General features: G+C 37.2%; 1 protein-coding gene across 1 annotated transcript; it reads right to left on the bottom strand.

Annotated features, from left to right (window-relative positions):
* Positions 1 to 2155: 2155 nt before the first annotated feature.
* Positions 2156 to 9857, bottom strand: LOC143378666 (uncharacterized). The gene is made up of 18 exons (XM_076830550.1): positions 9704 to 9857; positions 9471 to 9631; positions 8799 to 8960; positions 8484 to 8567; positions 8054 to 8262; positions 6719 to 7966; positions 6532 to 6624; positions 6311 to 6452; positions 6131 to 6236; positions 5964 to 6054; positions 5703 to 5879; positions 4478 to 4578; positions 4349 to 4407; positions 4182 to 4233; positions 3865 to 3932; positions 3667 to 3803; positions 2678 to 2845; positions 2156 to 2503 (listed from the first exon to the last, which is right to left on the bottom strand). The coding sequence occupies exons 1-18, from the start codon at positions 9721 to 9723 to the stop codon at positions 2324 to 2326; spliced, it is 3258 nt and encodes a 1085-aa protein (XP_076686665.1). The 5' UTR covers positions 9724 to 9857; the 3' UTR covers positions 2156 to 2323.
* Positions 9858 to 11238: the final 1381 nt, after the last annotated feature.

The following is an 11238-nucleotide window of genomic DNA, read 5'->3' as shown; positions in this document are numbered from 1 at the left end:
AATTATGCATAAAAAAACTGCAACATCCTCGAAGATGCATGAAAAAATTATCCAAATTTCAGATGATTTGAATTGGTAGTTTCTTAAACAAAATTCCCTAATTTTGCTACGTTTGTAGCCCCAAAAATAGAATTCCCCCTTAACCCTATTACGGTACCGGGGTCTTTGTTGACCCAGTTGCGATCTTTCCTTCAATTTTTTTTCTAATTGCCAGATAAATACAAAGAAGTTGTTACTCAGTAGAAAGTAAGTGTGTTTCTCATCCGTTGACATTAGGTACGTTAAACTTATAGGTGATGCGAAGATCGTTACATCCTTGTTATTTTAAGGAGATGTATATTAGGTATTGCAAAATTTTATGGCGACGAGTTATTGTGTAGGGTCGACATGTGAGTGTTAGTGGTGGTGTTGAACACTTACATCTGTTCGTTGTAACGAACGACTTCGTGAAATTCAATGCAACAGTGATGTTGATGGTATTTCCCAGGTCCGTAGAACAGATTCAATAAAGGGAAACGTAGTTTTTTCAGATGCCATAGCTCAAGCGAAAGGGATAAAACTTATACTGGAAACTTTGAAGGGACGAAACATACAGGGATACACCACCGCAATTAATAATAAAAATTCGTGTTTATTATGTTTGAACACTTCGTAGATGTTCCTCTCCGATTCTATCTATAATTATTTTCGAGCTTGAAAATGGTAAATAGAAATTCTTGCACGTTGCCTATTTTTCAGTTGAATAGGTTCTCAGTAACATCTTTGTAACTTTTGAATCCGTAGCCTGATTTTCAATTTGAAGGGAGGAAGGGCAACTACTTGGTCAGCGAAACAGAAGCTTCGTATTAAAAATACGAATAATTTACAAGTACTGAAGTAAATATTTATTGAAAACAATCACGTTTTCCTTTTCATCGATCGATCGCCTATTTTACGATTAAGAAATCATGCGAAGGTTCAGCAGAGGATCCCTCTTAATGCGCCAGCTGAAAGAACATGTCGAGTGCAAAAGGTTAATTTCTATAATCTCGCGTTGAGCAACACTTGGGACAAGCATTCTTGTACTCGAAGGCAGTGAAATTATATTAGTTGCCGCTAACGTGTATAAATCGAGAATTATCGTTACCTTTGTCTGCCTCACAGCTTGCAGTCATCATCGTGTATCATCCTCCATAGAGAATGCAGCGTCGACTGTCTTGTAGCCAATGTAAAATCCTTCTTCATTCTCTTAATATGGAGTTCAAGGTAGCGTTCGATAAAAAAAAAAGTAATCGAGCTGTCTCGAAAGGGATACACGTCAGGATGAAAAAAATTAAGGTTGAATTTTCAATTCGCTGATTAACGAGCTGGACATTCAGAGAGGATTTGATACTTGGAAGTTTGGAACTGACCATGTTACCTGCTGTATTTTGAATTAAGGGGTCATTTAACTTTGCTTGGCCGAAAAAATTGAGCTATTTTTAAAGATTTTTTTCTCAGTAAATATAATGAAAGAAATCTTTTTGGAACTTATTAAGCTATTCTTGTATTGCACAAAAACAATTTGAAAAGATTTTTTAATTTGTTTTAAATGTTTTCTTATAGCGTCAATATGGCACCTAAGAAAATATACGTTCGTGGCGCAGGTGATTTCCCCACTCAAGCTTATCTGAAACAAAAATTCGAAAAGATTCTTAATCTGTATGAGTATCGCTATCACTCGTACCTCAGTCAACAATTTTTGTCAAAGAATAACCGAGAAAAACAGTGTTTTGTCAATTTTTTTCAAACTGGCGCTATTTTGTTAGTTTTCAACAAAAATTGTTAATCGGGCGATAGCAACTTTCATACAGATTAAGCATCTTTTCGATTTTTTTTTCAGATTAGCCTGAATGGGGAAATACTTTTTTTTATGTGCCATATTGACGCTGTAAAAAAACATTTAAAACAGATTAAAATAATTCTTTTCAATTTCTTTTTTTACTGAGAAAAAAATCTTTAAATATAGCTTAATTCTTCGTCCGATCAAAGTAGAATGACCTCTTAAAATATAGCAATAAGTAGTGATATTCTATGGAACATACGTTTATCTTTTTAAGCAGTTTCTACTTAACATTTAATTAAGATTAAATGTAATTAAATCTTCATTAAGTATAGAGAATTCAGATTTCTGCAATTATGTCATCATTTATAACTATTTATTTATCTTATCTTCAAGTTCATAGTATCCTTACTAATACATTTGCCATAAAAGTTTACGGATATTTCATTTTTAAGCAAGATTACAACATGGACATTGTGAATAGAATGTCGAAGAAGATTAGTGGAATTAAGAATATTTCAATTATATCCATATGTTGCATTTCTTCTCAGGATTCATGCGACTGCCCACTGGACAATTGTATACTTTGGCGAAGTCCTCTGAATTCGACACTGAACCAATCACCCTCAGTCGCCCTGTACTATGCACGTCGTACTTGGCACTCATCATCACGGATTCTCGATCCTCGTTTTCACACCATACCTGTGGGTAAAATATTTAATATGCGAGATGGTTTCCAATTACACTGTGCGAAGGAATTATAACGCGGACACAGATAAACACGCAAATTCAAGTATCAGTCATAAGCAGGAGTGCCCAATGAATTCTTAAGCCTTGGGAACTTCAATTTAAAAAAATGAGTGCCAGGGAACTTACGTTGGCAAATGATAGGAAGAACATTTTCTCGTTACTAAATTCCTCTAATCCTGGCAGCGCTGGGTCTGGTTTTTCACAATGTCGTTGCCTTCGAAGATAAGCTCTGTACGCAGCTTGCAAGCCCATTGTATCCGCAATGTTTTCGCCTGCGGTTTTATTGCCGTAGTCCTGCAAATTTTTAAAATTTTATTTATTTTTCTATATTTTCCATCTTCTCATTCGATCTTGTTTTACAATATGTCGCGCCACGAAGACAACTTTCAGTGGTTTTGAAGAATACTTGCGAAAGTATCTTGTCAAATATGTAATAAAGTCACTAATAACTCCAGTATATGTTAAAAATAAATTTAGACTCGACAATGTCGAATTATTAAAGAGGAGTCTAAGAGATTCGCGTTACAGTTTATGTCACAAAGTGGGACGTCACCGGTTAAGGGTTAAAGACAATTAAATTCTTTTGCTCTGGCATTGACGATTGGCTAACGAACTGAATTGTTTTTCACTGTAAAATCCTGTCTTCGAATTGTGAATAAATGAAAAAGGGGTGGTGTTTCCCTTTAAGGGACGATTCCTATTTTTGGGGCTAAAAACATAGCGAAATTGGGGATTTTTTTTTAAGAAACTGGTGATTCGATTCATCTGAAATTTGGACCATGTTTTTATGCGTCTTTGGAGAAGTTGCAGTTTTTTTTACTAATTGTTAAAAATGAATGTAGGAGTTATGCAGAAAAAACTGCAATTTCTTCAAAGATGCATAAAACGTGCTTGAAATTTCAGATGAATCAAATCGCTGGTTTCGGAAAAAAAAATTCAAACATTATATTTTAAAATAATTCTTTATACTTAAATATAAAGGCCGGCAAAAATGATTTTTACCCAGATCGGCGAACGAACTAGAGAGTATGTAGAGGAATAACGCCGGAGGAGTAGAATTTCGCTACATTTTCAGATTCTCCATCTCTGTAACACGAATCTAATAAAGTATTTACCTCGACAGTGTAATTCTCCCCTTTGATGAGACTGTAATTGTTAAATTGATCCACGAAACACTCGGCTCTCTGGTCGTAAGCCGCCGCCATGGCGGACAACCATTCCATTTGCTTCCCTTCTCTGTCGTAAAGGTGACCTGGAGACAATTAATTCATTTGTATAGTGTTCGCGGAACAGTGCCATTCACTGTAACTTACCTGAATCGTCGAATCCGTGATTTACTTCGTGACCCATGATGACTCCAAGAATTCCGTAATTAATGTTCCTGACGGGAAAGTGTTGTTAAAGTTGACAAGGGGTGCAAAACAATTTTTTTAAAATAAAGTTTTAAACCATGCATGAAATAAAAGTTCAGAGTAAAGTCAGCAAAAAGCTCAAAGAAATATATTGTAAATTAAGAGCGCAATTTGCAAAGTTCGCCTAGGGCGGAAAGAAGGCTCGAGCCGTTCCTGATAATAAATTTATTGGATATTGTATATATATATATTTAGAAAGTTGATCGTCAATTATTTACCATGGCCTATTCAGAGCAAAGAAAGGACTCTGGAAGTCTGCTGCGGTAATTGCTGAATGAAAAGAAGTTTGTGGATTGTATTGTTACTAATTATTGTTGGCACTTAATGAAAAAAAGTATAATAACTTGTTGTACATGCAATGCAATAGATATTTTAATGTACTTACATATGGAATTTTCGGTGGGCATGAAGAAGGCGTTCACGATAAGGGGTTCCATTAAGTCTCTGGAAACAGTTGTTACTGTGAAACACTAGCGAAGCGTAGTTTCGTTAATATTAAGAAGTACGGTCTTACAGGTATGGGGTATCGTCTTCCACAATTCTCCTTAGATTCTTCCACTTGAGGTACCGAACATAATTCAAAATGTTCTCGTAATAGGATGGGCCGACAGTGAGCTTGAAGATCAACCCAGAAATTAATTTATCTTTCTTAACGTTAGGGTACTTAAGGGGACTAGGCAGTCGAAAAATCGATTTTTTATTGCATTTTCCGAAAGTACTATTTTTTTCTGAATAAAATGCCGCTTGGTTTATAGTAAAATTCGCAAAATTGTAGATTTGGCAGCTAAAAACGTCAAGCGGCAACCTATAGCGTCGCCTTTACCCAGAAACTTTAAACGCGTTTTCCTCGAATATTTGTTACTCTTCATTTTTTTCCTGATTGCGAACGAATTGAGGTTCAGATCGACTTGGGAAAAATTACGGGATGTGTAAAACATGTGCCATTTCGGGGCAAACCTCTTATAGTGTCCGTAAAAATACGAGATTTTCATAAAAAAATTAAGAAGTCACCGGATTTTTGTAGCGCACAAACAATGATGGTCTGGGTTAAAAAACATTTGGTAAATTTTTCGTAGAAAAATATTTACGTTTATAATAAAACTACAACGACATCCAAGAAGCCCTTTTAAAAACGGCGAGGAAGATATCTCAAAAACTACTGCACCAATCTTCCTGAAATTTTGTGCGCTTATTTTTTATATTAAAATGTACCGAATGACGGGAGCATTTTTTTCAAGGTATACCTTCGATTATATCAACGAAAAATGGCTTCATGGTTATTACTAATAGCCGTTTTTCGTTGATAAAATCGAAACTATACAATGGAAAAAATCCCTCCGTCATTCAGTAGATTTTTATACAAAAAATAAGCCCCCAAAAATTTAGAAAGATTGGTGCAGTAGTTTTTGAGATATCTTGCTCACCGTTTTTAAAAAGGCTTCTTGGAAGTCGTTGTATTTTTATTATAAACGTAAATATTTTTCTACAAATAATTACCTAATGTTCTTTAAGTGTTGCTCTTTTAAGTGTAAAAAGTTCTGTAAAAATATATGCTTCCAGTTTTTCAAAAAAAATTCACAAACATTCGCCTCTTTTCGGCCGCCTGACTAAATAGGTATAACCCCTTAAGCTTGTAACGACAATACTGGATGAATTAGTATATAAATTAACTCAGCAGGTGTTCCAAATATTTACGCAGCTGGATACAGAAATCGAATTGTTATTAAAAGAGAAATTACCCCTTGGAAGTAACGTTTCAGAAGTGTAGTGTTATGGTACCAGTCTGGGTAGCCAACCAAATTTTTCATCGCCACTAATTTATCTAGGATAAAATGTTTCGTATCGCCGTCCATCCACGTTGATTCTTTGATCTGATATTCAACTTCCTTTTGTATATCATCGATCATGTCCCTCGCCTTCGAAAGAAACACGATATTCATAAAAGATACAGGCTGAAGAGACAGGCTCGCCTCTCAGCGATCCTTTTTAACAACACTTACCGTTTTCGCTATCTCATCCGAGAAATGCCTGGTGACGTATTCATACCCTATTATTTCACTCATTTCAACTTGCTCTATGCATTGATCTGTCCTAGGTACGCGCGAATTAAAAACAAATTATAGAGGAGCGATATCTCGTTATTTTTGTAAAATAAAAGTGGCACTACCTTGAAGTGTAATACGGTTTCCCATACCAGCCTTCGGCCAGCCTCTGCAGCTCTGGCGCGGTGAATAGTATCATTTTATTAATGTACAGCCAGTGAATATAATTGACTGTAACAAACGCACCCAGCGCTGTTATCGCGAATAGATTGGCAGCAGGTAATGAAAAAGTGTTAAGTATTTACCAATCGTCTCGCTGGGAGTCTCATCGAGCAAAGAATGGAGATTCTTTAAATAAGTAGGACATGTTACCACAATTTCCACGTCCTCTTCAATGTCCACCCCTGCCTCGGCGAACATCTTCATTATCTTTCTCTTCCAGTTTATCTAATTGTCCAACCACCTCCTCGTATGAGTATTCATTTCACCGCGTCTATTCTCAGTGAAAACAAACTACTTTACTTACCTTGCTGTTTTTTGTGGTAGAACCTAAAGCGTCGTAGGTTTCCTGGAGGGAATCGAGCGTCGCGTTCACGGGTTCGTCGTCCTGAATTGTCAGCTGAAAAGAGTCGATAGAATTCAATTAATCTGCAAAACGATAATTTTGAAGAAATACGCTTGTGGAATGATTAAAGGGTTTGGGATTCACTTACCTCTCCCAATTTAATCGCGAATTCGACTAGATTGGCGATATCCTTCTCCAACTTCTCCCGCGGCACTTCTATTCCTCTACCCTTAGAAAGCACCAATGAGACATTTAACACATAGTTGCGATACTCTTCCCTTAATTCTTCTATGTCCTTTTCATCTTCGTCATCCTCATCCTCCTCATGCTCCTCTCCGTCATCCTCGTCATCGTCCTCCTTGTTACCACTATCTTCTTCATCGTCATCCCCTTCGTCGCTATCTTCAGCCACACCGCCAGTATCGTTTTCTTCCTCGTCTTCGCTCTTGTCGTTGCTGTCGTCGTCTTCGTCCTTGTCCTTGCTGTCTTCGGCATTTTCTTCATCCTCTACCTCGTTATTATCGCTGTCAGCACTATTGTCCTCTTCCTCGGTCTCGCCGCCACTTTCTGCATCGCCGTTTATGTGGACCACGTGGTGGTTTCTGTGATTAGAGATTTTCTTCTGCGCATGATGTCTAATATTGCGGAGTTTCGTGTTCGCAGTGGCCCTCTTCGACTTTTCCTCCACCTTCCTCTCGTGTGCTTGCTTCCCTGCCGCTTTGTTCTTATTCTTTCTCGTGCTGTGACCTGGTTTACTAATCTTCCTTCTGGCTACGTTCTCCTCCTCTTTGGCTTCATTGTGCTTCCTATCCTTCCTGTGCACATCTTTCTTTCCATGAGCTATGTTATTATTCACAGTTTCCTCTGTCTTATCATTCTTTGGGCTATTCCTTTTGTTAGGTACAGACAGATGCGAATGCTTCGACTGTCTTCCTTTCGTCTTCTTCGTGCCGCGATGAACGCCACGCTTGCCCTGCTTCTTCACCTTGTGCAACATTCTACGAAGAACCTTAGCTCTGGCAGCGTCCCTTTTTGTTCTTTTCCTCGTCCCCCCGTCACCGATGTGTGTCCTGGCTACTTTATTCCTATTACTATGCCTCCTACTGTGACCTAGTCGTTTGTGCAGTTTCCTACTAGCCACTTTCTTCTTTCGAATTTCCTCCTCCCCCCCTTCGCTAGTCTCTTCCTCAGAGGAGTCTTCGTCAATTTCATTGTCTTCCTCGCTCTCTTCGCTCTCGTCATCCTCATCTCCAGTAGGCTTGCCCCTTTCTTTGCTCCCTCGCTCCTGGCTACCTTCTCCACTTTCGTTATTTTCGTCGCTGGTGTCCGAGCTGGGGCGGACCTCGTCGTCGGAGAGGATTCTGTTCAGATGCAGTGGTAGATGAGGAGTCTCGAGCTGAAACGTCCAGAAGCAGCATGTACAGCAAACAAACACTCGGTGGTAACGATTCGATGTGCATACTTCTGTTGTTTATGATCTTACTAATATCGTGCCGTTGCCTTCGTATGTGATGCTGCCGTAGCTTACGTCGTGAAACGAATTCAAACCCAGCAAACGAGCAAAGTGGTCGTCAACTATTTGCCAGTGGTAGACGCGATCGTCCCATTCCCCTTCCTCCATTATCAGAGGCCAGCCACCGTGTCTCCATACAGTGGACAATATGGGTTCAACCCCTCTTCTTGCTTCTGCCTCTGCAAGTGGATACTTAATTCTGTGTTAAGAGTTCGCTTTATATATATAGCTCAGTGTGTCGATACTTTGACAAGCTTGTAATATTTTTAATTCAATTAACATTATCATATTTATCAATCGTGCATGATCGTGCGCAAAGATTTAGATTTGGTAATAATGTCTGAATTTTAAAGGAACCTGGTAATCTTCGCATCTTTATTCGTGAAATTTAAACGCATACCTGTATCCATGCAACTTTTGTACCATTTTTTCGAAAGCTTCACCGCGAATAGATCGGTGGGCTTCGCCTCGCTCTCGATTATTGCTGGAAATAGGAAAGCGTTAAAGTAATCGATTTTTAATAAAAATTTTGTTTAGACTCATTCTAAGATTTTGAGCTAGCAAATATTTATGATATTTAATACTTTTTTTTAAATACTATTTTAAATTATTTTTAAAAAAATTAGATTATAATGTACTTGAGAGTGAATTGTGCGAATGCTAGTTTAACTGAAATTCCTACGGGTTAGCGAGTGAATAAGAATTTGATAAGAACCTTTGACTTGCATTTCAATTTTATCCTGTACCATTTCCCACAAACTCCACGAGGTCCTATTTTCAGGAACAGGATTGTTATCCGCCCACTTTCCGCATGCATACTGGTAAAAATCATCGCATGGGTCCACAGACTCGTCCATACTTTGTTTCATCAAGCGTGCTGTATTTCGAAAGCAGGAGATAAATGTATGCTTCGATTAGAAACCATTTTAGGAGCCATTAATAGCATGCAGACGTAATATATTCGGCCAAGAATAAACTATTAACAATATCAAAGAATTCAAATTCGTATATGCATAGAAAATATTAAAGATATTATATATAAGCTCTGTTGTCATAAAAAAGTGATATTTTCACATCGATACAAAATCAGATTTCCAACACATTTAACTCTAATATTGCCAATTTTTTTTAATATTATAATTTTTATTAATATTATAATTTCGAATATCAACAAAACTAAGAGGCCACTGTTTACATTAAAAAACACAAAAGAATCTCAGCTGTAAAAGCACAGACTATAAAAGCATCGTGGATTTTCTCAGAAGTGAAACACAACAGCAATAAATTCTCGTTTCTTTTTATCTTCTCATGAACGTCGAACGTTTTCGAAATAACAGTCTGCATTTTAGCACCCAAGAATTTCTGTTTCACAATAATTGGCACTTACCAATTAACTTGCAGTCTTCAGTCTGGCATAACGAACGTTCGTTCTTCTTCTTTTCAGCAGTCACTTCTCGCTTGGCACTAAACAACCTTTCCAAACCGCGAGGGTAGTTCTGAATATAGGAAGGTACAGAATTGGCAACGACAACCACGCCTAAAGATACCCTGTAAAAATTCTCTCAGAAATATTTCGACGATCGATCGAATAACAATTGCCACTTGAAAATGTGTACTTACAAAATCAATGTTCGCATCATCTTGATGCCCTGATTCAAATGAAATCTCGCGAAAGTAGAAGCTGGGCTGCCGACGCGACACCCAGTTCTCCGTTTTGCAAAATGCACGGGGAAAATGATGCGTGACGACTTTATATCCGTGGAAGCGTGGAAAAGTTTTGATACTGTTAACTGATATGCTCCGATAATGTGTTATTATAGGCTTCTTGTCTGAAATAGGAGGGAAAAAGTGCATCCTCTACCCTTGGAGTTTTTTTAGATGCAGTATCTCAATGTCGTGCCCAGGAACTTCATTCACTGTGGCATTCCGTTCGCTTCCGTTTGGCACGGATGATTACGCTCATTAACGAGGGAGTGATATGATAGTTTAGATGGCTGCGATGTTTTTTGCGAAAATTTTGCAAAATCTCATCTTCACAGGGAACACAGTGATAGGAATTTTTCTTAACGTAGATTATTATTCGTGTGGTACTAAATACGCGTAATCATTCTCACCATGCCAGTCTTAACAATTTTCTGTTTTCTTTCTAACTTTGAAATAATTGTTGGTTTTCCAGTCAGGAATTATTTGTGAATTATTTATATAATAGGGTACGTATATTGTAGAACACACAGTCGTTTGGGCGAGGGATTTTATTTAATTTTAAACAATTTACGTCTATAATTATTGAATCAGTGGTATTAAGGTTTTGAAGCCTTTGTGCATACACAGAGTTTTTAATGTTTTGTAATTTTGAAAAATATTGGTAAGGTAAGATATTATTTTGGATAAATGTGACACGGTTTTTTTTATAAAGAAGTAGCATGACATTCGCATAATTATATAGATATCGCAGATATTAGTTTGGAGTATTTAAGGATGATTAGAATGAGTTGAAATATTGATGTTTCAGAAATGGTGAGGATTTTCTAGATTTCCAAAGATCGCTCGAGTGCCAGTAGTATTTACAGCATTGTGTTAAATAAGTATCCTCCATCTAATAAATTAGAAATGTAATAAAGGTGGAATAAGAAAATGATCGACGAAACATTTTGCCCTTTTACTTCATGCATCCGCCATTATGGATAACTATTCATGACATTACTCGTTCTATTATAAAGGTGACCTAATAAACCCATTAAGGATCGTTCATTGAAATTGCGAAAGGAGATTTCCTCTGACCGTCGTTATCGAATCCACGGTTTACTTCGTAACCCGACAATGGATTTAATAACACTAAACTTTTTCAATAATAAACTCCTGGCAGCAACATTTTTTAGAACTATGCAACACAGAATGACACAGAATACGTATAAATTACTTTGCATATCTTAACCCTTCGTTGACACACCTCTTATTTCGATCAACTTTGACATACCTGGGTGGTTCACACCCAGAACAATTTTTGAACGACTGCCATTCTCATCTGAAGAATCTAATCGTTACGAAAAAAACCATCGAAAAAAACTTCTATTACTTAATGCCTGAAGATTTAAATTATTAAGAATAAAATTACATCATAATTGTGAGAATTGAATGGAATGGGATGACCACTA

Source organism: Andrena cerasifolii, chromosome 2 (genome assembly GCF_050908995.1).
Source record: "Andrena cerasifolii isolate SP2316 chromosome 2, iyAndCera1_principal, whole genome shotgun sequence".
NCBI lineage: Eukaryota > Metazoa > Arthropoda > Insecta > Hymenoptera > Andrenidae > Andrena > Andrena cerasifolii.
The sequence above is the reverse complement of the archived record's forward strand: the minus strand, read 5'-3'. Positions and strand labels throughout refer to the sequence as shown.